Source organism: Cyanidioschyzon merolae, chromosome 6 (assembly GCF_000091205.1).
Source record: "Cyanidioschyzon merolae strain 10D DNA, chromosome 6, complete genome".
Taxonomy (NCBI): domain Eukaryota; phylum Rhodophyta; class Bangiophyceae; order Cyanidiales; family Cyanidiaceae; genus Cyanidioschyzon; species Cyanidioschyzon merolae.
In genome coordinates this window covers 274,453-302,062 of record NC_010132.1, presented here as the reverse complement: position 1 = coordinate 302,062, position 27,610 = coordinate 274,453, and the positions used below count along the sequence as shown (strand labels likewise).

The 27,610-nt window shown below is 54.9% G+C and overlaps 7 protein-coding genes across 7 annotated transcripts, besides 3 other annotated features; 3 read left to right on the top strand and 4 right to left on the bottom strand.

The window, feature by feature from the left end:
* Nucleotides 1-282: 282 nt before the first annotated feature.
* Nucleotides 283-1,727: a sequence feature (repetitive element).
* Nucleotides 1,728-2,041: 314 nt separating this feature from the next.
* On the top strand, nt 2,042-2,944 carry CYME_CMF108C (similar to cleavage stimulation factor subunit 2; the record flags this gene model as incomplete). The annotated part of the gene is made up of 1 exon (XM_005535710.1): nt 2,042-2,944. The coding sequence occupies one exon, from the start codon at nt 2,042-2,044 to the stop codon at nt 2,942-2,944; it is 903 nt and encodes a 300-aa protein (XP_005535767.1).
* Nucleotides 2,945-4,119: 1,175 nt separating this feature from the next.
* Nucleotides 4,120-6,540, bottom strand: CYME_CMF107C (hypothetical protein; the record flags this gene model as incomplete). Its single annotated transcript, XM_005535709.1, has 1 exon — nt 4,120-6,540. The coding sequence occupies one exon, from the start codon at nt 6,538-6,540 to the stop codon at nt 4,120-4,122; it is 2,421 nt and encodes an 806-aa protein (XP_005535766.1).
* Nucleotides 6,521-8,174: a sequence feature (possible transcribed region).
* A 1,451-nt stretch (nt 8,175-9,625) lies between these two features.
* Nucleotides 9,626-11,158, bottom strand: CYME_CMF105C (similar to MtN3-like protein; the record flags this gene model as incomplete). Its single annotated transcript, XM_005535708.1, has 1 exon — nt 9,626-11,158. The coding sequence occupies one exon, from the start codon at nt 11,156-11,158 to the stop codon at nt 9,626-9,628; it is 1,533 nt and encodes a 510-aa protein (XP_005535765.1).
* Nucleotides 11,159-12,201: 1,043 nt separating this feature from the next.
* CYME_CMF104C (similar to Tsi1-interacting protein TSIP1) lies at nt 12,202-12,600 on the top strand (the record flags this gene model as incomplete). The annotated part of the gene is made up of 1 exon (XM_005535707.1): nt 12,202-12,600. One exon carries the CDS (start codon nt 12,202-12,204, stop codon nt 12,598-12,600), a length of 399 nt encoding a protein of 132 aa, XP_005535764.1.
* Nucleotides 12,601-15,053: 2,453 nt separating this feature from the next.
* CYME_CMF103C (clathrin heavy chain) lies at nt 15,054-20,234 on the bottom strand (the record flags this gene model as incomplete). The annotated part of the gene is made up of 1 exon (XM_005535706.1): nt 15,054-20,234. One exon carries the CDS (start codon nt 20,232-20,234, stop codon nt 15,054-15,056), a length of 5,181 nt encoding a protein of 1,726 aa, XP_005535763.1.
* A 1,006-nt stretch (nt 20,235-21,240) lies between these two features.
* CYME_CMF102C (similar to cell division cycle protein cdc16) lies at nt 21,241-23,208 on the top strand (the record flags this gene model as incomplete). The annotated part of the gene is made up of 1 exon (XM_005535705.1): nt 21,241-23,208. The coding sequence occupies one exon, from the start codon at nt 21,241-21,243 to the stop codon at nt 23,206-23,208; it is 1,968 nt and encodes a 655-aa protein (XP_005535762.1).
* Nucleotides 23,209-23,908: 700 nt separating this feature from the next.
* CYME_CMF101C (similar to Muconate cycloisomerase related protein) lies at nt 23,909-25,873 on the bottom strand (the record flags this gene model as incomplete). Its single annotated transcript, XM_005535704.1, has 1 exon — nt 23,909-25,873. The coding sequence occupies one exon, from the start codon at nt 25,871-25,873 to the stop codon at nt 23,909-23,911; it is 1,965 nt and encodes a 654-aa protein (XP_005535761.1).
* A 180-nt stretch (nt 25,874-26,053) lies between these two features.
* Nucleotides 26,054-27,610: part of a sequence feature (repetitive element) that runs on past the window's edge.

Here is a 27,610-nt window from a genome sequence, read left to right as displayed (position 1 = left end):
CTAAAGAAGTACGCAACACTTTGCTCCGGATAACGGGGCACCCAACACGTAAAAGCCAGGCTTGAATACGAGGATAATAGCTTGTTTGCTCAGTTCTAGCCCGCCGTGGGACATCGATTGAAATGGCCAGTTTTTTCGCGCCAGTACTGTTTCCAGTCTTTCAACTCAATTCTGTTTCCCCTGCCGAGCCATGGAATGGAATGCTTCTTCGCTGTGTAGAGCTCGGGATAAGCATCACGTTTCAACGCACCATAAAGATCATAGAAGAATCTCCTTTAGGATATGTTCTTTACTGAGCCGTGCTTGGAAGATTGCATTCCTCCTCAACGCCAGTCGTACCAGAGTTCTCAGATGGCTGAGGAACACTGAAAAAAGCAGGATATGCGCTCTATGCAAATAACCAACGTTCTCAAAAATTGCTGCCGGTTACTGGTAGAAAACGACCCCTTGATCTACTTGCGGACGGCAGAAGCGATGATAACAGCCACCAGGGGCGACACTCATTCTCAACAGCCGGCTCGTGCGGTCCTGAAAACACTGGGACACAGTCGCAATAAAGTCCTAGTTCACGCTCGGCCATCTTCCGCCGAACTCCCAACGACTGCAGCGTTCCTGGAAAGTCACGATCTGTGTAAAGCACAGGAATATCGGTTGGTTTGTTTTTCAGTTGATGAGGCTTTCTTCGGACGAAGCGCCCAGAGTGTCTATGGGTACTCGCGGAGCAGGGAGCCCGTTGCATTGACGATCAGTCTCGAAGAGAACGACGACATCGTCATCTGTTCTAGCTGCAGTGGCTTCATTTGGCGACCTCGGTTTCGCTCCTAGAGAAGGCTTATCCATCAACACCAACCATTTCGTCGAATCATTCAAGACATTTCACTTTGCGTTCGGGCTTTTGCCAATTCTTCTTTTGGGAGTAGAGCTGCTCTGGATTCCTGCGTACGCTCCGTGGCTGATCCACATCGAGGGAGGGTTTTGTATCGTGAAACGCAGTGTTCGCTCCACTGGGCGAGTCGCTGAAGCGCTCACCACACGTTGACACCGGGGCACATGTCGTCGTTCTTGTGCAAGTCCTTTCCGATCTGGGAAGTTCCTCACCGAAGCATACGAACAAGTGCGTTCATTAGAAGAAATGAAGAGTCCAAAAGATGGGCAGCGGTGCACGCTTTAGAAGATCGAGATGGAGGAACAGGAGCGGAGCGCCTCGGCGATGCGAAAGCACGGAGAGCTGACAGACCCGGAAATGGGTCAGAAGGCACGAGTCCCAGGAATGCTCGAAAAAAACGAGTTCCACCAACGGCGATTAACGCATGGAGTTCGTGAACGGAGACTTCAGTGCCGCTGTCAATATTAGGAGATGTGCAGTTCTGAAGACGAGACCAGGGGAGCTGACGCGATCCAACGTCGTCGGGCCGCCTCTCAAGGTCAAAGTGTATAAGGAGAAGGAGAAATCGATAGCATGCAACCGATCAAAAAAGGCTGGGAGGCGTCTGTGATTGGACATATACACAGTTACACTGTGGTCGTGAAACGTCGTTCGTTTTCCTGATCACACAGGAACTGACGCCAGCAACGAAGCTGGTGAAAAGTTCTCTGCCGCTTCCTCGTGTTTCTTGAACGGAGCACACAAACATACTGTGCTTTTAGACCAGCGTCTCGGTCTTCTGCTAAACAGTCGAGAAGAATTTCCGTCAACGGGCCTTCGCCCTGCTGACACCGCTAAGCAGGAAGCGCTCGCAGGCTCGTACAGCATTCGCAATTGTCGCGGAAACGACTGACGTTTTCCTATCCTGCTGCCTGGCTGCCTGCCTGCCTGCCTGCCGTTGTGGCATCGACTAGCTCGCCACAATTGCACGCTCACATCTGGTGTTCTTATTTTGACACTGATCCGCCTCCAAGTCGAACGAACAGTGTACGCACACCAGGTCAACAAGGTGGCGTTCTTGCGGCTCTCTGCCTTGCAAAGTCGAGGCGGAATAGTTCAGGGAGGTTCTGGGAACACTGGCAGTCCTCTTCGGGTTACGCTGGCTTCGGAACCGCAATGAGTCGCGGTTCCTGCACTGTGTTTATCGGAAACATACCCTATGGAGTCACGGAGGATATGCTGCTAGAACGCTTGCAGCAAGTAGGTCCGGTGGTGAGTCTACGCATCCTTTACGACAAAGAGACCGGCAAACCGAAGGGCTACGGTTTCTGTGAGTACCGCGACCCTGAGACAGCTGAGAGTGCTGTACGGAACCTCAATGAGCGCATAGAGTTCGGAGGACGAATGCTGCGGATCGCCCCGAGTTCGCAGACTCGGAATCAGGCAAGTGCTGGCGGGTCCACTGCACCGGGGGCAGGAGCAGCGCCCGAGGGCGGACGATCGGGCCCTGGGCTGGGTCCTGGAGCTTCAGCAGCATCCTGGGGCGCTTACGACGCTCTTGCGGACGCTACCGCACCGTCACAGCCGACTGGACCGACAGTGACGGCTGCACAGGTAGTTCAACCGTTTTTGCTCCCAAGCGGACAGCCATCTCTGCAGGGTCTCAGTCTCCAGCAGATCTTCGATGTGCTCGCTGAACTGAAGACGATCGCCCAGCAGAATCCCAATGAAGTACGCGCGATGTTGGCTGCGCATCCACCGATAGCGCATGCGATTCTCCAAGCCCAGGTTTTACTGGGCCTGCTCAGCGCTCAACAGGCACAGCAATATCTGCAGAGTATGACGGCATCGGTGACTACGAATGCGAGCCTGGCGGCGATGCAGAGGGTGCAGTCTGGTGCTGCAGCCGGCGCTGCTGCACCGCTGCCTGGAGGCATCGTTCCGGGTCAAGGCGCTGCGACTGAAGAGGCTCTGATTCAACAGTTAATGTCGCTGACCCCAGCGCAGATTCAAGCGCTGCCTCCGGATCAACGGCAACAGGTGCTTGCGTTCCGGATGCAAATGGCTGCCCGGCGCTAGCACTCGAAAGTGCTGGAGGTCTCGAGAGTGTCCGTCCAGCAATCTGGAAGAGCTGCAGACACATTCTCATAGGGCATGCATCGGCCTGCAGGTACGTAGCGCTCGCATTGGATTTGTTGGCAGTCGTGGCTATCTTTTAGTCAGGCAGAAGAGCATGAGGGCGGCGGGAAAGCTCAGCGAATGCATTAGAGCAATGCGCTTGGGTTGCGGCAGGAGGGAAACTTGTCTCGATCACTGCACGGCGGCGACGCACAGGAACGTGCCCCAAATGCCGTTTTGCAGCCTGACACCAGAAACTGTCATCCGGGAGCGAAACGGTGGCGGGTCGTAGAGCTAGCGTCAGTAGGGATGCAAAAAAACGATTGCTGGCGACGCGTCCAGACCGCTCGTACGGTACTGCGGTGTGATAATTCACGCTGGGAACGATGCTGCGCGAGTTCCTAGGTACCAGTGAAAAGCACCGCGGAGGCTACTGCAAGACGAGTTTCTGCTGGTGCTGCATAGCGGCGCAATCACGAAGAGCACAAAGGCGATTCAAAGCAGGTACGCGAACAATAGATATCGTCCTTTGGGGGCATAGAGCTACTGGAACATGTGTATTCGAGGCATGAACAGCAAGGATACGAGGGAATGGTACCTATGGACACGACTGCTGCGCTGCGGATGAAAGGTTCGCGTAAAACGCAAGCCGCGCCATGTCCAGCGTCCGGGTAACGCAGCCTGTACGAAGCGCTACAAACCAAATGGTGCAATCCAAGGTGCTCCGCCTTTGCCGGGTCGTAATCTGGCCAGGGCCTTGATACCCATTCATGACGAGAATCGGGTCTCGCGCAGGCAAACGTACCTACTTTCGTCTACGCTTTCATGTTTGGTGGCGGCGGCCGCAGCAACAGACGACGACGTCGTGACGCGTCCAACCTCAGGTGCCACCACTCAACGGCAGGGAGGATACGTTACGAAGATGTCGCTTCCCGGACAAGAAGGTTTCCATCTTTGGCCTGCCGTTTGCCTTGGAATTGCATGGACTGCTGATGATCTTCGCTTCAGCTGTGTGTGACTAGCGATGGGTGGCGTGAAACGCCAAACCCCCATACGAGACACGCTGCATCTGTGGATCTCTTCAGCAGCAGCGGCAGCAGTAGCACTAGACAGAGGAATCTACTAGTCTGGCTGTATCATGGCTGGATTCGGAACCCGGACAGCACGAATCCGCTGGGTGGTGTCTGCGACATCCAGGGGTGCGTTCTTTCGGCTGCAAACTGGTGCCCAAACGTCGTGATTTCCGTCAAACGAACGTGCGCGACCTGCTGTAACACACGCAGGTCCACGTCTCCAGTTGCGTCATCGGTCGTACCCGCGTGATCGTCTTGGAAAACCTGCCCAACGTGACCCACAGGCACCGGATTTGGATCCTTGACATGAGCCTGACGCGAATCTGCCACAGCGTCCATCGATAGAGACTGTGTTGAAGGGGATTCACGCTGCGCTATTCGCTCTGCCGCCGGAATAAGCGACTCCGTATCTGCAGGATGCTCTGCCGCTGACATGACTGCTCGGTTCACAGACGATTCGTCTGGAGCGTGTGCGGGGCGAGTGGATCCCTCTGGAATCCCTGGAGGTTTCCGAGGTATCTCTGCAACCGCGATGCTGTCCGGTGTCGTCACCATGCGCTCGCGTTCCGGTCGGTTTACAAACGGCTGCCGTCTGCTTCGCTTCCACTGATCGAGTTTCGCATCGTCGATCGCTTCGATACCGACCCCTTGCCACGTGCTCGTATCCAGTTTTCGAGCTGAACTGGCTAGATTCCCAGGTGCATCGATGGAAACTGGCGCTGACTCGCTGCGAGAATCATCTGAAATGCTCATAAACGCTTGCAGTTCCGCCAGAGGCTGTAGCCATGGACTCCAGATGACAAAGGGATAACCAGGCGATAGTAATGGAAGAAGCAGTGCCATGAGCTGAACCAGATCGCCTGCTCCACCAGGGACCTGCTCTTTGAAGGCAATAATGATTGCCTCATTTCCCCGATCGGCATTGTCGAGCCACCTCTGCACAGAGGATTCCAGTACATCCATCGTTTTAGATGATTCGGGACGCTCCTCGCGTTCCTCTGGTCCTTCCGGCGATCTCTTGACAGCATGATGTTGCAGATGATCGTTCACTTCGAGGAGCTGGGCATCCACATCGCCAGAATTTTCCGCCCCGATCGAACCGTCCGTACCCATAGGCGGTACCGTGCCCCCGGTTGGCGCCCGGGCGTCATGGAGATGTCCACGAGGACGGCCTCCGAATGACCCTGGCGTCTTCTGTAACCATTCCAAGGGCAGATGCTGAATCAGCGGTAGACCAGCTGCTTCCAGGCGATCTTCTGAAGTGGAATTTGAATACGATTGTCTCGATGCGTTCTCCGCATCACCTCGTAACGGATCAGTGGATGCGCTGTGCTCAGCTCGTTTCGATCGACGTAAGCCAAGTATCCGCAGTGCAGCACCATGACTGGTCTTCATGCCAACTCCTGCAGCTGTGATGACCAGAATACCCTCTGCAGGATTTGGAACTCGTCCAGGATAGCGCATCCGTTGGGTGCACGCCGCGGTTACAAGACCTGTTCGTTCTGCGAGCTCCTCGAGGATCAACACGCGTTTGGTACCCGCCCAGACGCCGGCCTGCAGAAGAACAAACCCAAGCGCTTCGGCATGCATCCACAATGATTTGCCTTCCATTTTCTGGTAAAGGGTGTCTGTAAGTGTGCATAAACTAGGACGGATGACGCGCAAGGAGAATCCGTGCCGCTGATGTTTTCGCTCCAAGCGTTTGGACTGTGCAGCGGATACGCGTTCTGAAACCGTTTCCGCTGTGGCTCGAGTTTGATGATTGGTGCCACGAAACTGGGACGTGAAACTTTCCTGACTGGTACCAGGAACGACCTGGGTAAGCGTTGGAGGCTTTTCGGTCGTAGCGCACGCTGTCGCGCTAGGGTTGCTTCGTTGTTCAGGTGCCTCCGCGTCCACGTCCTGCCCATCTGTTGCAACGGCATCGGCATCAGTTCGCAAAGCGAGTAACATCTGTTTGTCTGTTGCCTGCGGTGCAGGCGATACCGCTTGTTCAGCTGGATCCGGGTAAGAGAGACGCACGCCCCACGGAACGCCGATCAGTGCACTTGGGTGCACGTACCTGGTACCAACTCTGATCAGTGTGTCCGCAGCAGCAGCAGTGCCTGCAGCGTCATGCACGTCTTGCAAAGTCGCTGTAGTCTTCCGAACTTGCAGGATCTTGCGATGTTTCTCATAGCGACCTTCTCCGTACTGCAGAATAACAAAGTCGCCGTCTTGCACGCGATCCGCTGCATCCCGTTTGGGACCAGACGCCCCTGGCATGCCTTTCACAGCGTGTGTCGGCCTCTGACAGCCGTTGCAAATTCGTTCCGACCGTAGGCAAGTGCTCAAGTGTGTCCCTAACAAGTGCAACTCTACAGCGGCAACAGTCGAACGTTCGAACGTTGAAGCGGGTGCGGTGCAGCGCGGGGCGGGGCGGCGCTTTACGGATAACCCCAGTGGTTGGCCTTGGCGTTGGCTCAGAGGCTGGACTCGAGGCATAGGTAGCGGGCTTATCTAGGGTTTGTCTGCAGTTTCGATAGAGCGAAATGCAGTTTCAAGTGTATGCCATGGCACGCAATTTTCGCTGCTGGTCAATATGTTTCGTAGAGCAAGGATGGCGCTCCTCGGCTGCGTCGACACGTGTTCCAGGGAAGCGCCCAGCAGCGCAGCGTGCTGTTCTGAACAACGCCGGGGAGCAAGACGTCTATACGAGCTTTCACGCTTTATACAACCGATAGCAGGGTCCAAGTGGTTTATTCCTGCACGAGTCAAGCGCACTTGATTGCGGTGTCGGCGCTGCGCCGTTCTTTTTTGAACCGCAGGTGAGTGCTGACCAATGAGTTTCACGAGAAAGCCTGCGTTCGCTAGTACGCAGACTGCTCATCTGCGATTCAGCGCCGAGCGATGCGTTTATGGGGGACGCGCTTCCAATAAGAGCGATTCTTAATGATTCGCTTGAAACGTAGGCGTTGTACCCGAGTGGCACCCATAGCATAGCGTCAAGGATATCCCGTCGATGGTGCGCTAGGCCTGCACCCGTCTGCACCATGCTACAGCGATCAGATGAACGTGGAAAACAAAACTGGTTCTTCTGATCGTGCATTCCGATATGTCGCTCGCGCTTTTTTAGAGTTACGCTTGCAGCCTTCGCAGTGCAGCCATACGGGCTTTCGAATGCATAAATAGTTTGAGTATTCTCGGTCGGGGTTTCGGAGTGGCTCCTTCGACGCCGCTCGCTGGAATGCGTCTTGTCAACGGTATCAGAATGATTCGCAACGCCCTCGAACTCAGGATTCGCAAAATACTTGATTTCATTATCCAAGTTTTTGGAACGAGACTCAACGCTTCTCTGCTCCGTCCGTATAGCATGCTCAGATAACGCATGCCTCAGGTCTCTGATCGGTGTGTCTTAAGACATCCGCTGGGCGCAGCAATGCATGCTGCTGGAATAACGAAGAAAAACCATTGGCGTCGAGAATGGACGACATGTTCACAGGCTCATGCAGAAAGCTTCTGAAACTTGGAACGTCAGAAAATTCAATCTGTTCGAAAGCCGACTTCTTTTCTCTTTGTAGACATCGACGGAACGCCATTCGACTGCAGCTCGATATCAATAAGTGGATATGCTTTCAGAGACGCCCGGCTCTTGTTCTTGCATGGAAATGGGCAATGGATTCAGACTACAGTCGTTGCAGCGATCGCTTCCCAGAGGAGATTGTGTCATCGCTTTGCACGATGGGAATGCAGACCAATCGAAATGGTCCAACGTGTTCTCCAGTCTGGATTTGGTTTCGGTGCTTGTCGCACGGTGGACAACATCGTGTTCCACATATCCTCTTTTTTGGAAAACAGCAGAGATCGGAGGATGGGTTATCTTAGACACCACAAATTGCTCTCTGTGGTTAAGACCCTATTGATAGGGTCATCGAGGCCGTGAAGCAAGGGCTCAGTTCAGCAAATACATATTCGATAACGCGTACCGTCCCCGACGTGGATTGGTGCTCGATGCTTTGGGCTCAACGACCGGGGCTGCAGGGCTCAACGCTTTGTTTGCAACACTTGGTCAGGTTTGCAGATCGCATTTTCCGAAGAGCGATAGAGAAGAGAGGTCAAAAATGTATGAAGAATAAATATGAATTACATGGTTCACAACGGAAATGCAGTGTCCGTGCATACCAATTACGCCGAAGAAGCAGCGGTGTGAGAGCTTCACAGATATCCTGGAGCGTTCCGCACGCAGGATGTATAGCGTTCCCAGAGAACGTTACTACTCTCGGACGAAAAGCATTGCTGGACGGAGCTCATCGCTTGGGTGTCTTCTCAGACGAGAAGCTGCGCGCATCGCTAAACTCAGGCACTAGGGTCGTTAAGGAGTACCCCGGAGTGTCATTGCTGTTGCCGGAACACAGAGCGCTCGTAGAGGATTATGCATGGCATCGCACTCGGCCGCGGCAATGTGCTCTGCTCACTCTCAGGTTAGTGTCCTTCCAGTGTGTCGAGGACACTGGAAAAGTGGAGAACTTCTCAGATGCGCAAGTGACACACAGCGGCACGTCATGTCATCATTCTCCTTGAGCACAATCCACAAACTCGTTATCTGCTCCGTGTTTTCATCCTCGCCGCTCGTACTTCGTCTCCGCATATGATTCGCTCTGGGGACGTCAGAGGTTTGAATCGCTGGGCAAGTAAGAGGAACCTGGATAAAACAAAGAAGCGCGTGGGTAGAAGAATAAACATGGGGATCCTGAACCAAGACAGCGGTCCAGTAAACCGAGCGATACATCAAATTCCGAGGCAATCCAAGGTGAGGGGTTTGCCACAGAATGATTCCACCAGGTTAAATGCTTGCAAGCAGTTTCCGCTCTGACACCTTTACTCCTCGATCAACATCCGGCAATGTCTCGTGCCCATAGAGCGCCCAGCGGCTTTGCAGGGAGCGAAACCTCCGCGGCAACGTTTCGTATTCCGAGTGGGTTTTGTGCGGAAATCCTCGGCATTTCCGTAGGAAACAAAAGTCGCCAGGAGACTGGAGTCTCGCACGAAGCTCGGCATTGCTATGGTGCCGGTCAGCTGGCCGGAAAGTTTATAACGTCGCTTGAATGAACCGGGAGCATTTTTCCAGCACAAATGGTGAACCAGGAGAGCGTTCAACTGTTCAGTTTTCCGGAATATACAGAGGGCGAATCATAGAATTTACGGGTCACAAATACCCAGATATGCAAAGGCGTCCTTGTCATGGTCCGTCAGCGACCTTACTCGGCAACAGCTTGTTTTCCGTTTTCAAACAGAGTAGTGTATGCACCAAGCAGTCGCATCCCTAACAAAATGGTATGATGCCGGGAGTTCGCCGCCGCAGCATTACCCGAATGATCTTCGAATCGAAAGGTTAGATGCACACACACACACACACACAGACGGACACAGTTGTGTCCTATTCTGCTTGTGGGGATGGAAGAAGGGTCTTGTACACGTGATGAACATTGTATCGCGCGTGCAAAGATGCGCGCACCTCTTTGCATCGCTTTGCTGTTACTCGGACAAACTCTATTACGACCAGGCACGCGGGAATAGCCGCTGCCACTACTCACGATACCACAACAGTTGCAACAGGAAGGTGCAGGGGGCGCTCAGCGAGAACCAGCGTCGTCGATGGCATCGTCGTGTCGGGCTCATTCCGAGCCACATTGACCAGTTGTGCAGGCGCTGTCGTGAAGGCCGGCTCGACCCCGGATTGCACGACAGCCGGATTGCGGTGAGAGCGTCTTCCACCAAAAATTCCAATGAGTGCAAGTTGAATGGCTCCAAGCGATGCGCCAAAAATATTCAGGACATAAATGAAGGGTTCCTGCTTTGCGAAGCCGTAGGCCGTCCACAGTGTTCCGTTCACAAGCGACATGATTGCCAGGTTACGGTCGATCATGGAAGCATCGCGAGTGCGGAAAACAGTACGAATAAGAAACAGGGGTGAACTGTACATGAATCCGAGAATAATATTCGCGACGAGCCCTGAGATCAAGACTCGGGCGCTTTGGTTGCGCCAAACACCATTGCTCGCCAACGGGATGAATACAAAGAATGCGGATACGGTCAGGACCAGGGCGATAATGAAGAGCAGGCCTTCAAACATCCGACGCATGGAGAGTCCCGCAACCCACGGATGCCGCTGCAACTCAGCAGGCAACGGCTTGGGAACCAAAGACTCCGTGGTGTCGGAGCGCACCAGAGAACTTGTCAGTGCCCCGTTCCCGATCGGTAAGTCAGTTGGACGCAAAGGATCCTCTATCCGGGGTGGCAAACCCGTGTTGCTCTCGGACTGGGTTCCAGAAACGGCACCCGTTGCGTTGCGACGATTTAAAAGACCTGAGGCGTTGCGGATGTGGGTCCACCAGTGCCCACTAGAAGCGGGTGCCAGCGGAAGCGCCCGCACCGCTTCCGGTCGCTGCCGCTCGCCGGACGTGATTTGACGCTTGCGCCACTCATCGAGGCGTAATGCAGCATACGCAACCACAACGTAAAATATGCAAAGCATCATTCCGGGCGCATTTGCCCAAAACACGAAATAATCGCTCTGCACAAATGCATAGGAAATCCAGCCAATGGCGTTGCCTAACATGAGCGGGTACGGCAGCGGATTCACCGGACCCAGGATATTTTCATCGACAGATGGTTCGTCCATTGTTGGGCCAAATTTTGAACTCAAAGGAGTAGGCACCTCGTTCATTGGAATCCCCGCTATGCGGCCATTCAGCTCGTTTGGGGTCACCTGAAGAACCAGCTCGACGGGGGCGAGTTCCGTGCTATCCCCGGTGCTCGGCACGGAGGCCAGATCACTCGAGTCCGCTCCACTATGATGTCCCGTAGCCACATTGCTATGGACATTGTACTCGAGAATCGTTTCAGAGAACATGGGCGTAGCAGCTGGCTGCGTTGGCAACGGAGCATCGCAGCGAGCGCGTTCAGCGCTGACGCGCACACTATTCGCTACCGCAGTAAGGCGACGTCGCACTGCGAGCACACGCGGAAAGGGTGCCAAAAACAGAAGAAAGGACAAAACGATCCCTATAGACGGTACGACATAGTCTAAAATTATCCGAGCTGTGCCCTGTGTCGCAAACATTCGCAACACACAAACACCAGTTGGTACGCAGACCGACGCGCACGATCGACAAACGGATGATGACAAGCCCCGCGGCTTGACTGCACCCAGCAAGGGTAAAGTCCGACACCACCGCGAACACCGATACCACCACCACCACCACCACCACCACCACCACTGCCTCCACGAGCAGTGTACACTAGGACCGCGCTTAGGGTCCTTCTGCGTGCAGTAAACTTTTTTGTATCGTCTCGGCGGTCGCTGCCCCTCCTGATGCCCTAGAAAGCAACCAGATGACGCGAAGAAGCGAACAAACCACACGTCTAGTACACCAGCACGCTGTAGGCAAAGCAGAGCGGGTTCAAAGCGCTCGTACGCCGGTTGTGGATGCGTGCGTGGATGCGTGTATGCGTGCGTGCATGCGTGTATGCCGCTGTTACGTGTCACGCTGAACAAGGCGGTGATGCCGCAGCGCCTGCAATTCGCGGTAAACCCGTTGCCCGCTGGCGCTTTGCTCAGGCACATTGCTGCTGGCGATCGCATTGCCAGGGCGTGCTCCAGTTGACGTTGATGTGGGTCTCGGAGGATCACCATCAGCAAGCGCTCATCAAAACAGCAGCGATCGCAGTTGATGGGTAGCTACGCCTGACGTCGTCGGTGCCTGGAAACGCACCAGCTCCTATTCATGAAATGATCCGTTCTTGCTGTGCTGTTTGGAGACTGGCCTGGTGAAGCGCGTCGCTCGGTAGGTTGCCAGGCACTGGAATATCTTGAACGTCAGCTGCAGCTATGCAGAGGCGAGCACGTTGTTTCTGCAAAGAAAGGAGGTCAGACGTGGTTGCTCGATCGTGATAGACATGAAGGTGTTTTGCGCTGGCGATAGAAACTCGTCTGCATCATGGAGCAGTGGGGCGGCAGCCGTGCATGCGTACACGGCGAGCGGCAACGGCAGTCGCGAACAAGGAGCATCGCGTGCGCAAAAACATTGAATACAGCGTGCTCTAGAAACTTTGGTGTTTCACAGGTACGGTGTCCACTGCCAAGCGGTGGTGCCCTCTGAACACATGTTCATCTTAACTCCGTTTAAAGGTTGCAAGTTAACCGCTGTGACAGACGGTGGAGAAAACGCCTCTGAGGGTGACTGGATAGACGAGAGGGCGGTAGGGCACGGGACGCAGCTCTGGCAGCAGCGCCGTTCCCTCGAGCTCGGTTGGGCGTACCAGACACGAGACCGTCAAGCACCACCAGTAGTGTGTCGTGTTTGTCGCGGGAGCGGTTCAGTGCCTTGTAGGTTCTGTCACGGCACCGGCGTGATGGCCCTTGGCGACCGACTCGCCTGCTCTGTGACTGCCCGGAACTGCGACTGCTACGCGTGTCGCGCCAGGGGCCAGCAACGCTGCACGCGGTGCGCGGGCTCTGGCTTCATAGCGAGCTGGTTAGCGCCGCTTGAGGAGCTTCCATAGATGGAATTGGGGCAATGGATCTGGTTTAGCCTTCTTAAGAATCGAGACTGCGCGCAAGCCTTTGTTTGTGGCTGTGCGCGCTGGCGAGCTGGCTTCGCACGGAACTGTCGAGGAACGTGCGCGTGGACGTGAGCTGACGCATGGATGTGTTCGCACCATTAACATATTCAGCGTCGGTGCTGCGACCCGGCAACGACCGATGTTTTGACGTGATAATGATTGACCTGAAAATGCCACGAAGATGCCTAATGAGGTTCCAGGTACCGAGCGCCCTGCACGGCAACTTTGCACGTGCTTACGGTTTGCTACGACCGCATCATGCGAAAAAAACAAAGAGCAAGCATATGCGCGGTGCATTGTGCACATGCCCAAGGCACACGTCGAGCACCAGTGGAACTCGGACTGCGTTCCGTCGTCGCGTACGAGCACAGCAGCGACACCGCTCTTGCCCCGACGGGTAAGGCATGGGTGGCATCCGCGGCTTCCCAGCATCAAACCAAAGAACATGGGCTTCGTGTATCCAAAGCGATGCCATCAGGTGCGCCGTCGCGCCTAACAAGACCATAGCGGAAAGTGTCGGAAGGTACGCGCCTTGCATTTGGGTCTTGATTCATGAACAGAGGACGCCGGCTCTACCCGTGTCAGATGAAGACGGAACATTCAAATGCTTGATGCTTCCTGCAGTTCGATTTTTCTCGGGGCGTTTCTTTTGCCACATGTGCAGCTGCGACATTCGATGCGCAGCAACGAGGGCTTCCGCGCGCATACGTAGTTTTACGATGCTTCTTGGTACTTTTCTGGGGTGGCATCTTCGACGTTTCGCTACTAGAATTCTTGACGACACCAGAATCAAAATGATTCGCGATGCCTTTCAATACGCTCTCGTAAAATAACCCTTATCATGATTTAATGATTAGAAAGAAGCCCACTGCCCGCGTCCCGTTCAGGTGTCGTTTGCTCAGACCACGGGAGCTTCATGTTTTCGATCTACCATTTTTCAAGGCAACTTGTGAGCGCAGCAATTCGCGCCGCCCGAATAACGAGGAAAAATACGCGAGGACGTCTTCTCTTTGTGAACTGTTCACAAGCTCATGCTCAAAGTTCATTGAACTTGACAAATCAAACAATGGAATCCGTTCGAGACATACATATCCTCCTATCTTTTGGCCGTCGACGATACTGGATTCCACAGGAGCCGCGCCATACTACTCACGGATTACGTGCCTGGAGGCTTGGATCTCTTGAGTCTTCACGAAAATGAAGCCTGGACTCGGACATGAGTTATCGCAGCGATCGCTTTTCGTGAAGCGTGCGTCGAAGCTGTGCAAGAAGGGAGCGTCCACCGATCGAATACCTCGAGTTGCTCTCCGGTTTGGATACCCGCCCCTGCGGTACCTGCTTCGTTATGGCCAACATCGCGTTTCAGAAATCCTCGACTGAGAGAACCAGCGTGCGCTTGCCTGGGCAGCAGACAGAGTGCTCACTCTGGGTTCCGTCTAGAAATAAAACAAGCTGGTGATCGTTGGCAACGGCACCTGCCGCGGAAACCGACTAGGACATCGATGGAGGCCTTCTGTAGGCCTCAAGTGCACGTACCGAGCGCTGCGGCAAGGAATGATTCCCTGCAATATGGGTTTCTGACGACTCGGTGGCGGCGCGATGGACATACGCTGGACACCTGACCACATGCAGGTGTCACCGCTGCAACAAACGCACTGACTTATATACAAACACGAAGAACATGGCAAGCGACACCTGACCACATGCAGGTGTCAACGCTGCAACAAACGCACTGACTTATATACAAACACGAAGAACATGGCAAGCGACACCTGACCACATGCAGGTGTCAACGCTGCAACAAACGCACTGACTTATATACAAACACGAAGAACATGGCAAGCGACACCTGACCACATGCAGGTGTCAACGCTGCAACAAACGCACTGACTTATATACAAACACGAAGAACATGGCAAGCGATGCGTACATAGCAACGTCCGCCTGAGCACCATATGCGTCGACAACGGCTGTATGCAGCGAAAGCAGGGGAATGAACACGAGCATCCGTCATCTTCGACTGCTGACAACAGGGCTAGAGAAACAGTAGACCGGCGTTCTACAAGCAGGGGATACGTGAGCGTAACATGAAGCAGTCGGAGACCATTCCCCGCCACGACTAGTTTCGCCGCCACTGCGAACAGACCCCAAGGTTCGCTTCGGCGTCTGGGTTCGCGCACGCGTCCTCCTCCACGCAAACATGCGTATCGATATGCGGTATTCCGAGATCGCGCTACACGCCTTCGAGAAGCGAGCTTGCTTCCAGCGTGTGCGCTCCCGAACAGTGCACCGTGCACCTACCGATGAAAGACGTATTCAAATGCGCCTGTTTGTATGTGCAGGTCTCTTCGGTGATCAGCTCTGCGCCCGATCTCTCTTTACTTGTATTCGAGTTACGTTCCGAAATACGGATTGCGGCCGCGTGCGCTATTCCCTGCCATACCCGCTGCTGCTGGTGCAGACGCCGCAGGAGATGGCATGCGCATCGACGGCACCGGTCCACTAGCGCCAAAGTAGAGACTCGAGGGCGGCGTCGGTCCAGTTGGTGGCGTGCCCGCCATAAGCATCGGTGTCGATGCCGTCAGACTGCGCAGCAACGACTCCGAGCCGCTGGCAGCGTTCGTGCGCTCCTTGCGATTCGTGGTTCGATGATCGCGCTCTGCACGTTCCAGTGCTTCCAAGCGTTTCCCGTAATCATGCAGGGTTTGGATGTAGAACGGCATCGCATAGTCCGAAGCACCAAAGCGCCAGGTCCACTCCAGAACAAGATCGGGGCGCAGCAGCGGATAACACAAGTACAGGGCCATGGTAAAGGCCTCCTTCAGATTGCTCTCTAAAAAGTAGCGCGCTATGGATTCAGCGAGGCTCGCAGAGCCTGATTCTGCGGCGATCTCAGCAGCCTCCCGGAATGCCATATCTCGTTTGCAGAGCTCAAGTGCTCGTTCGTATTTCTGGCTGCGGCGGAGCAGCAGCACAGCGACTTGACGCATGAGCGGGAGCTCGTGTTTCTCCAGACGCTGAGCCAGTGCCATTTGGTCAAAGTTCGGGTAGCGCTCCACGGAGAGAACCAGGGCGTCCACGTCTTCTTCCATGATGAGGACTTCGTTCAACGCTTCATTAACTTCGGCCAAATTCTTATCCTGTACGCGCAGCATGTACGGCTTCAACAAGGGAACGTGGCCTAGAGGACCGAACTTGTCGAGGCCGTGCTGACGAGCCATGGAGAGCACGCGGCCCGGGTCCAGGCGCGATTGCAGCACGCCCAAGAGCTCAATGAGCAAATCAGGGTGCTCGTCCATGTAGAATGAGACTGCGCGATAGAGGACTTCGGCGCCAGTGACGGCGGCAAGACACTCTTCGAGGCCCTTGTGCGACCAAGCAAGTGGTGCATGTTCCATCATAATCATTGCAGCAGCGTCGTATTCCTCGTACCGCATGTGGGCAAAGCAAAGCTCATTCCACAGGTGTGCACTCTCCAGAGCCCGGATGACTTTGGCCAGATTACAGCGCGACCAGTAAACGAGGAGGTGCTCCATGACCTTTTGCTCTGCGTACTTGCTATAGAGCACCGCGAGCTCGGTAAACATGCCATTGTGCGCTTTGTCCAGTCCGAGACCGTTCTCCAGTACACTCATAATCTGATCGAAATAGCCACGCGTCTCGTAGACCCGAATGACCTCGTCGAGCTCCTCGGGGACCACAATCAGATGCAACGCGCACAGCTCTGCAATGCGAAACTCCTGTGCCTCCACACACGCATAGCAAACAGTCTTCCAGGTACGCAGTTTGTTCGCTTTGCGTGCCGCCTCCAGTGCTGCCGTAAATTCCCGCATGTATACCAGGCACTCGGCCAAACGTGCGTAGTTGTTGGCAGCGACAAACAACAAACGGGCGGCTTCGTACTTACCTTCACTGAAGAGACGGTCCCCGACAGCGTCTAAATCCGCTGACTGCGGCGAAGCGAGAAGCTCCTCCAACTGTGACAACTTTGGAGGATCACAGCAGGCAAGCGCGTACACCAGTTCGCTGTCGATGAGTTCCTCGTCAATGCCGAGCTGCTTGCTGCGCACAAACTGGAGGTATGTGGCGAGGTCAGCAAAGGCGCCGGTCTTGCGACACGCCTGGATCAGTGGCCGGTAGCGATTGGTCACACCAGCGCGCATGTACACTTGAACGGCCTTGGTAAGCTCTCCCAGACGAAGCAAGCCGTCGCCGAGCCGTGCCCAGATATCCGCACGGTCGTGCTGTGCTGCGTACTCGTTCGCCATGACAATGTCCTTCTTTTGGTCAATGAGAACGCTCACAGCCTCGACGTGCATTTCGAACTTGGCGAAAGTCGCAAATGCCTCATCGTAGAGGTCGTGCTCCAAGCACAGCTGGCCGATTGTTGCGCCGTCAAACGCGTCCAGGCGGCGAATATAGTCACCGGTGCGCTCGGGTGCTGATCGAATTGACGTCAACAGCAGCAGGTTTTGGAGAGATGTATTGTTCGCAAAAGTTCCGCCCGCCTGCAAAACCAGCTTCTCCAAAAGTTCTAGAAGCTCGTTCTGTAATCCAGCTCGCATGAGTGCTTTCACTGCGGCACTGACTTGCTCCGGATTACGATTCTCCATCAGGGCAGACCCGATTACCTGCGTGAGCAGGGTCTTCCGATTGGGGTTGCTCTCCTCGAGGACGCGTGCCCAGAGTTCCGGGTTCATCCGCTCGATAACGTAGCGTGCCTGCTCCCGCCAGAGGCCGTGATCGCTTGTTACGCGCAGCACATCGTCATCACATGCACCGTGCGCGTACGCAATGAACGCGAGAAGCGGATCACGCCGTTCACAAAAGTTGCCCACAATTCGAGCATCATAAAACTCGTTCGTCTCGAGGAAATGCTCCGGGTTGATGTTGGCGTCGACGTAGACCTTGGCCAACGCGGTATGAACCGCTCTGTCTTTGCTGCCCTCGGCAACCAGTGCTTCCAGCAACTGCAGCATCAGTTTCAGCTTCTGACGTTCTTCGAGCACCTGCGTGACGGCCTCGATAGGCACCAGTGATTTGATGCTCATCAGCAGCGACTTGATATAGACGTCGTCAACCGAAGAGCTGTCAGAGTCGAGTAGCGCAGCCACGACGGCTGGCGTATTGCCGGGGTTGATTCGCTGAACATAGCCTTTCACGATTTCAAGCTGATTCTGCTTCACAAAGTACCGAACCATGTCTTCGACATCACCGCCTTTTTCGCACACATTGATGATCGGACGAGGGTCTTTGGGTCTCAATTCAAAGAGCAATTCCTTCACTTGCTCGGGATTGTACAGATCCGATTCGCGGGTGACGCGCTCCGCCTCAGACCACTGCTGCGTTCGACAGGCTGCTTCGATGTATTTGGCAACGACATAGGGCGACTTGCTGGTTGCCAAAATTGCCCCGAGGTACAGATACATTCCTTCATAGCACTGGTGCTTCTCGAAGAGGTCAATCAGACGTGATGGTCCCAGAGCATCTGAGTAGCGGATGGCAACCTGCACCACCCGCTGTATGTTGCCGCGCAAGTCGTTGGTCAATAGTTCATCGAGCAGCTCGAGGCTGTCGTCGGGAGAAAGATTCGCGAAAATTGAGAGAAAGTACTCCGGTTGAATTGCATGCGACAATGTAACCAGTATCCTTTTGACATCGCTAAGACGAGTGTACAGCTGCAAAGCGCGCTGAGCAAGTCCCGCCCGCTCGCAAAGCACAGCAATCCGCTGCTTATCAAAATGTGTATACATCTCCTGAGCAAGTATCGCATCAGCTACCTGCGGAGCACCCAAGGTCAAGTTGATCTCAAGGACTTTGGTCTGCAAGTCACCTTGCTCCGGGCGATCCTCGCGCATAACATCCAAAAGATATGAGGTCGCTTCCTGCACCATCCCGCGTTGCAGAAACAGGTCCGCTACCGCCGCGTGGTCTGCGGTATCTGTTGCCAGCGACTCCGCGACCTCGAGCGCGACCTTTGGGCTGGTTGCCAAAGCGCTCTGGATCAGGGAAAGCGCGTCCACTGGAATACCATTCCGTTTCGCGTATTCCGCGGCTCGCTTGTATTCGCCGAGTTGAATGAGACCATCAAACACCTTGCGATGCGCACCGGCTTTCAGGTAAATCGCCAGAGCCAAGCGATGATCGTTGGCAGCTCTTACTAGATCGCCAAGCTCCTCAGAGCATTCGATTCGGTTCTCCTTGATCCATCGCTCAAGCAAACCCAGCCGGGAATATGCGACGACCTGCCGACCAAGTTCGATCGATTCAACATTGTTGAGGTTGCCGTGCTCCAAGAGCACCTGCAAGTACAAAAGGAGAGGCGATGGTACATTCGGTTGTGGTGTCGCCGCCTTGAACATCTCCATGGTTTGAGGCGTGCGCAGATTCCCAGCAGGCGATTCCGCAACGACCTGAGCCGCCTCACGGTATTTTCCCGAATCAAAGAGGAGGCGAAATTGTTGCGCGAAAAGATCATCTGCACCGGGCAGCGCATTCCGTGCCGCGAACTTGATGGCCAGATCCAGGTCGTTTGTCTCCCTCAGGATGTACTCAACGACCAGAGATGGGTCGATTGCAAAAACAAGAACCTGCCCCCGTCGGTTGATTCCTATTAATCCGCCTGTCTCTCTGTGTGATGTGCTAACAAAAACAGGAGATTCACTAATGCGATTCGCGTAGATCAACTTGCCCGATTCCAAATCAAACGCATGGATGTAGCCGTACTTGGTCAGCAGATACGCCACCGACAGTTTGCTCGATACCTGCAATGCCACGGGAAAATCGTTATCCATGCCAGGTGCGTATACGATATTCGTGATGCGTTTCTCGAAGCGCGGAGCACCATCTGGCTTCCTATCCTGAGCGACCTCCACCACGTGGAATTTGGTCTTGCTCGCGAACGCGAACAGATGCGTACCCGTAACATCCTGAGAATCAATCCGGTAGCGATCACAGAAGCCTGCTGCATAGCCATCGAGAATCTGACTCACACCGCGATCCACAGCATACAGCTGGATCTTGCCCAGCACACCACCGGGAGCGGTGTCGTCGGCGCGGATCCCAACCAGAGCTAACCAGCGTTCACCTACACCAGCAACTAAGTTAATAACTTGGCAGGCGGCCAGCGCTGGGTGTCGATCGAATACTTTTGCAGGCGGCGCGGTGCTCGAAGCGTCAATCGACCAGCTGTACACCGCGTTCGCAGTAACGATCCCCAAGGTGCGCCCAGAGAGCCATTTCCAAAACACAATATCGCCCTCTGACAACAGGTATGACTTGATACGCGTCTTAGATGTGATGTCGAATAACTGGATCTGCGCACCTGCTCTCAGGGCAATGATGCGGCTCTCGGGGTTCATTATTGCCGAGTCCGCGGTTATCGGTCGCCGCACGATCTGGTCGGGCTTTGTAACATCTATAATCGCCAGCTTATTTCCCTGGTCAGAGGTCTCCCGAACGCAGATGACACGGTCTGACTCCATGGTGACGTTGCTGAAGCTGATATGCGTCGGGCTGATGCCCACCGAGGGCAGCGTGAACAGCTCCTCGAAAACAACAGGTGCCGCCGCCATGCTTCAACGCAGCAACCTCCACAAACTATTCTCCGGTGAAGTACCTCTTTACCCAACAAGCCAACAAACAACGCTCAAGAGGTTGCTGGTGTACAGAAAGGCCTCCCGAGCCGCAAAACAGACACTTTAACCCAATTAGACTACCAAGGCGGCGCGCAGAAACGGATGCGTGCGCTGCCCAGCCATGCACACGTGTCCAGGCGCATGCGTGCACATCCATCGATGCGTGTATGCGTGCGCCAGCGCGATTGCATCGGGACGTTTCTCGCCGAAGAGCAGCAGCAGCGGCAGTCGCCGCCACGGCACTGTGTGATGCAACGGACGCTGGAGAGGCGGCGCCTATGGCGGCAATTGCTGCGATGCGCTGCTCCCAGGCGCACCGCCTCGCCCGTCGATGCTGTTCATAGAAGGTATTTCCAGCGTTGGTGATGCTGGTGGTGCTGGTGGAAGCTATCATTTGACGATGAGATGCGTATGCACCAGGTTCACGGTATATGCACGCGAAATCGGTCGGTCTTTGCCGGTTCTGAGAAAAAGAGCGACGCGAAGGATTTCATGCCCCCTGATGGGGTGCAGTTCGAAGACACGGGATGCAGCGCATGCAGGATTTGCACGGCGGACAAGCACAGCGCGGTTTCTGGATACTGGGTCACGGACGAGTGGCTTTTCTTCTCATGATAAGCGGCATGCATAACAAAACCGTGATGCCCCCAGAGACGCAATTGTCGGCTATTGGCAGCGTTTCTCATGACGAGCAGGATGCATAACGCAAACTAGATTCTCCTAAGCAGACACGTGCTTCCAATAGCCAGCATAGAGTCCCAGGCACTTGCGTGGAGCACCTTGTGCACTGAGGTACCCGAACAGAGGCTTCGTGAACGCGTCGCAGCGATGCGGGCGCTCCCGCAGTGGACACGTGCGCCGCGACGCAGTGGCAGGTATTTTGCGAAGAGGCTGTTCGCTTTCGCTGGAGGACTCGCACGGAAGCTGAGCAGCCCGCTCGTTGATGAGCGATATTCTCCGCGCACGAGAAGACTTGCGTCTTGGTCGATTCGAAAGTGCAGCATACAACGCTGAGCGTTTGCTTGCAGGTGAACCAGAAAACCCCGCTGCAGTAGAGGTGCTCGCGCAGGCGCTGCTTTCAGCGGGTGAGGCGCGGCGTGCGCTACACCGACTCGAGCGCTATCGGACAAGGCTGCCTTTGGAAGAGACTGTTTTTATTCGCTTGATCGAAGCTCGATGTCTGGCGGAACTGAGGCTATACGAGGACCAGGTCGCGATTTTCGAGGAGCGTGGCCTCCCATCCACGACAGGAGAGCGCGACGCTGCACGCGGGAACGCGAATCCGCTCATCGCCGCCTATTACGTTCTCGTGGGCGATGCGTATGAAGCCCTGGAGAACCCTCAAAAAGCAAGCGAATGCTATATTGCAGCACTGCAGGCTGACGAAAGCTGTGTGGAAGCGCTTGAACGACTCTTCTATAGCAACGCGGTGGTAGCGTCAGTGCCGCTGGGCGCTTTACCCCCGAGCACGTCGTCCGGTGCTCAGCACAAGGCACTCTCTGTTGACCAGATCGCACTCCAGGCGCTATGGCCATTCGAAACACCGTTTCCCAAGGATAGTTCCCCTTCGAAGGTATATCTCATGCTTGCGAACGATCTTCGGTTCGATGACTGGCGGAAACGTTGGTCCCTGGTACCTTGCTTCTTCTTGACCATGGTCGCTACCCGGTTCTGGCGCCTCGGTTTCTGCCAAGAAGCGTACAGACTGGTCTCATTTTTGGTCGCTGAACGAAAGGAACTGGAACTGAAGCGGAGCTTTCCCTTGTTTGTTGCGCTGCTGGCTCACCACCAGGACCTTATCACCCTCTTCCGGTACGCGCATCAGCTCGTGCAGGAATTTCCGCGAGCGGCAGAGTCCTGGTACGCTGTTGGCATGTACTACTTCGCATCGGGGAAATATGATGCATCACGCGCGTACTTTCAAAAGGCGACGCTCTTAAACAGCAATCTTGCATACGTATGGGTTGCGTATGGCCACGCCTTTGCCGCTGTTGACGACAGCGAACAGGCGCTTGCGGCATATCGGACTGCAATGCGTCTCCGACCGAATGACCCGACACCGCTGCTTCATGTCGGGATGGAGTTTGCTCGGCAGAATCATCTGGCAATTGCGCGCAACTTTTTTGAACGGGCAGCAGCAGCAGCAGCAGTAGTAGTAGCGCCTGTATTGACCTCGAGTGCCGACTCGGACGCAGACGAGGACGCACTGGCAAACGGCATCGAGCGTTCCCGCCCGTGGAATGAACTCGGTGTGCTATGCTATCGGGACGGGGAGTACGCCGAGGCAGTCGCTTATTTTCAAAAGGCAGCACGTCCACTCCAAGCGTACAAGAAAGCATGGTCGATGCGCCTAGGCCTAGACCAAAGATATCGCATCTCCGATGGTGGTGGAGGGTTTGCTCCAGAGAAACAGGCTGAAGCGGCTGTCCAACGACCTGTGCTACAACAGAGCGGCATCGAGAACAGCCAAAGCACAAGCTCGGATACCAACGCTCCCTCGGCAACATCCGTCTGGTGCGATCCCACGAGCACGTTTTATGGCTGCCAAGAAGCGCGTAGTCTGCTGGCAACCATTTGCAGTAATCTTGGACATGCGCTCATTCGACTGCAGGCGATAGACCTAGCTGCCGAAGCGCTCGAAGAAGCGCTACTGGTCGGACACGCTGTTCGACTTGCCCCGGGCTGCGCTGGGTCCGATGCGCTGGCACGGGCGGATACCTTGTCAGCGCTTGGCTATGTGGAACATGTGCGGGGCAGCGTGCAGAGAGCTGCTCAGCTCTATCACGAGGCTGCCCGGGAACTTGCGCTTGCCGGTATCAACGGGAGCACGCTGCTTCTGGACGCGCTCCTTGAACGCGCTGTAGATGAGCTGGCTATGCAGTCGATCAGCGAAATAGCCACCACGGAATGACCGAGCTCTGGTACGCGATATCAGCGTCGCGCTCGTGAAGCCTTGCCCTCGGTAACGCCGCACGTACCTGCTTCGACAGCTTGGTTACCTGCGTTCATGCAATGTTCACGAGCTGGATGCGTTCAAGGATTGACGCAGCGTACACCGCAGCTGTCGTACAATCATGCGCTGAGCGCACGTTCTCGCTGTTGGTTTCAGCGTGCGAGCAACGCGGGTCGTATGCGCGTCTGTACTTCCCCCGTAGCCGATGACGTTGAACCGAGGATTCGGGGGAATGTCTCAACAGCGAACAGCATCGCGTGTTGCAACGCTCCGCTACGTGTCTGCGTCTAGACATGATCCAAGACAGATGCACTGGGAAAGCGCTGTGATGCACAGAATCTGCGTCGAAGAGCGATTTCGCACGATAAACTTCTTTAAGTGGATTCTTCTTCTTCTTCTTCTTCATGATCATATTCATTGTGATTTTCTCGTATTTGATTGAAATATATGCGTGTTTTCTGCCACCGTCACATGGAAAACGAATAGCGCGTCTGCCTGCTTACTAGTACTTGAATAATCGTATTGCCAGTGTCGTGATCGACACTGTGACTTTGGTTGGGAACAACAACGAGTTGCGTCTCAACTTGTTCCCCAAGCGCTGGGCCTGCCCGAACGCTGACGACTAGGTTTGCATTGGCCCAAGCGCAAATACTCGGCTCTAGAGGGGTACCTCCTCGACGAATACCGTGCAAGGCTCGCGGATCGAGAGCGTTTGGTAAGGTGTGCACCGTTGTTCGCAGCCCGCAAGCGTTAGATCATCCATTGAGTCCGCGGACATGCCATCTTGTTCGGGATTTGGTGCAGCGCCCAAGTCGGCACTCTGACCAGCATCTGCAGCTTGTTCATGACATGGCGCATGGTGGCCAGTCGACAAAACCAAGCCAGTATCGGGATCCAGCTTGAACACCGCTACTCGATCTGAATCTTGGTTAGCCACGTAGAGGAACTCTGCGCGGGGATCCAGGGCGATATCACGTGGGGTGCGTCCACCAGACGGAACCCACTGCAGAATCCGCATACAGCCATTCTGTTCGGAGAACTCGATAACCGCAACTGAGTCGTGTCCACGGTTGCTCGCATAGAGCCGATCCGTTCTCAATGGATGCAGACGCAACGCCGACGAGATGTTGTACTGGTGCAGTATTTCCGGCGAGTACCTCTGACGATAGTGGGCCGGGAGCAAGTCCAACATGGACGCAGGCGTGCTCGACAGCAGCCCGCTGGCAGTCTGATGCCCAAGCACCGTCTCCACTGGCGTTGGTCCGTCCCAGGCGTAGCACAGCAGGGTCGCGTTCAGTTCACAGAGAACGAGCGCCCAACGGCCAGATGGATGCAACAACATGTGGCGAGGTCCCGCACCGCTCGGCGGCACGGAAACGAACGCCGCAGAGGGATGCGGCAGGAGACAGCACGCCGTCCCGGTGGCTCGTGCGAACTCGGTCTGGTACAGTACGCCACCCTGGGGCGCTTGGAACGGGTAGTCAGACACCACACCAGCCGGAGTGATGAAACGCTGCTGCTGCGCTTGAATGGGGCGACCGTTCTGCTCATCAGGACCAGGCGATGTGCCCCGTACATGCGCAGCGACAGCATCCTGTGCCTCTGTACACAACTGCGCATCGCTTCCCGATAACGCAGCGTGCGGTACGCACCGCAGAGACTCTTGGTCTTTTCCGTGTGCCAGCTCGGAAGCTACCTCATCAAACCGGAGGATAAATTGATAGATGCGGTCCGTTCCTAGATCTGGGACATAGAGGAAGCGCTCGGTGGGGTCAACCACGATCTGGTGTGAGTGTGGTCCATCCTGCCGATCGCGGCGGAAACCCAAGAGACTTGATTTTGCTTTCTGTGCCTGTTGCATCGCTTCAGTGAGACCTAGGAGCGACGCTGCGCACGGTTTCGTTTCCTCGTCGACTGCATCGACTGGGGATATAAACTGCACATGCTGCACCAGGTGCAGACGTGGACTCGTCGTATGCTCACGCTCCACTGCCTCACGCTCGATATGGAAGACCACAACAGATCCACTCCAGTAGTTTGCTATAAGAAGAAACCGTCCAAGGTGATCCGTCCACGGATGGCAAGCGCCGTGTCCCGCGGTCGCAAACTCTCCGAGCCGCTCTAGCAGGCCGCCCTCGCGCCGCAGCCAGCGGAACAGGGTCACCGACCCGAAAATATCCGGGCGAGCATAGTCGAACTTGGACGTTTCATTGACTGCCCAGAGGTACTCGCCTGAAGGGCCACGATCGCGACAGAAATACGCTGGACACAGTAGCCCGTCAGCACGGACGACGAGTCCAGACTCGTCAGCCTCCTCCGGGGAATCAGTTTTAAGAGGAGCCAGGTAGCCTGTGTCGTTGTCCAACCAAAACCCGAACACACCTTTTCCGGTCCCACGACTGTGGTGTAGCACACGCGTGTACGTGCCAAAGTACACGACCGTGCGAGGACGCGGTGAGGCTTTAGCGATTGGGGAGCGCGCACCAGCCATCACTGGAGTTGCGCGTGGCGAAGCAGCTCTCAAGAGCTCAGCTTGCACTGTAACTGCGTCATGAATATTCCTGTGAATATCTACTAGACTCGGAAAAGTTGTACTGACAAGACGCACTGAGTCGGAGCGCATTTTCGCACCCGATAGAAGAGCTTTCGTTCGTTCGTTCGTTTGAGTTGGCGGAGCTACGGACCGAGAATATCTCGGGCGTAACGACGGACCGAGAATATCTCGGGCGTGGCTGGAGAGTCGCTCGAGCGCGCCGTTGATTTTTCTCATGAACGAAATGATCACGCCAGCCAACGCTTTTCGCTCTTGTCGACTGTGGAGGTCTCTGTTCTATCACCGCACGTCTCCTGATATTGATCGCGGCGTTCAAGTCCCGGTTCAGAAATTCCATACGTTTTTTGCAAATGGTTGTACTTACGAATGCGAGTAGTCCACGAACTTTTGCCCTCTATTCCATATGCTCTTCTGTCAGTGGTCCGTGCTTTTTAAGTCTTCAGCGCTCCGCTGGCACTTTTCCATCTCGACCCTTTGAAGTGTACACCCCAGTTCATGGTGTGTGTAGGACGTTCGAAACTCATCTACAGGTATCGTAGCGAAACGCCGTGCACACTCTTTGTACGTTGTTGTCGTTGGAGCTGGCGTAGTCCCTTTTTTCGGTTCTTCCAGCGCCCTGCCCCATAAGCTACTTCCAGCCTCTGAGTTTCATCCTCTTTGAGGGCACTCAACTGATTGAAAAAGTCCGCGAACGCCCGCTGCTTCCCACAATATAGATTCATTCGCAGACGAGCCCACCGGGGATTTGTATACTCCTCCCACAGCGCCTCCCAATGAGCAACGCGTATTTCCATGAGTTTCCGAAAAGCTTGTAAGCCCGCTCCTCGGCTCGTCACCTCACTCAAAGCTTCCAGGTGATCCTTCATTCCTGCATTCCACGTATCAATTTTCTTCCTTGCATTCATTATACCGGATTCTCGATAGTATCTCGCTGTCGAGAACCTCAAAAGACGCTTGTCTCTCTGACGTAAGTCACCGTCAGTATCATCTTCCCCAGGCTTGGGTGCTGCGATGGTTATGATATTCGTATTCCCAGGGTCCGCACCCACGACAAAGTCGTTATCCTGCACCTCCTGCATCGCAGGATCCGCCTCCTTCTTTTCTGCATGGCTCGTCGAGGGCGCAGCAGAGGGCGGAACTGGACGATCTGCCTTCAAGCGCCGATAGTGTACGTCCATGGCTACTCCATCGGTTTCGATCATCCAAGTGAATACCTTTTGCTTGCTCACTTTGAGACGTTTGAAATCGAAGATATTCTTCCAGTACGGCTCCCGGTTCTCGCCGGTGAACTCCTCCCTGCTAACATTGAACTCAAGACTGATCTTCCTGATGATGCCATGAAGGACTCTGGAGTCGGTAGTCACAAAATGTGACTTGATGTTGCACATTGGAACCACGTTGACGCGCTTCCCCATTAGGAAAGCCGTCCGTCTCTCCGACTCTTCATTGTTTTCCTCACTTAGCTTCACATCTGCCTTGCATTCGAGCTCTCGGTCCAGAAACAAGAAATACCGCAGGATGAGGCGATTGTATTTTTCCATATGTTTTTTCAACTCTGACATCTTTTCTGCTGGATTCGCCAGCCCCAGGTCTGCGCGGTACTCTTTACTAGGCGCACGGATTACAGAAGCTTCATTCGTGCTCTCGTTTGACGACTTCTTGTCAACGATCTCCGTCTCATCTTCATGCTTACGATCTTTCGTGATGCCATTGATAATCGCCCATTTTCCATTGCGAGACAGACCCGGGTAGAGTGCAAACACGGAGCGTATCATGAAACGTTCGAGGTTCATTGTCAAATGGTTC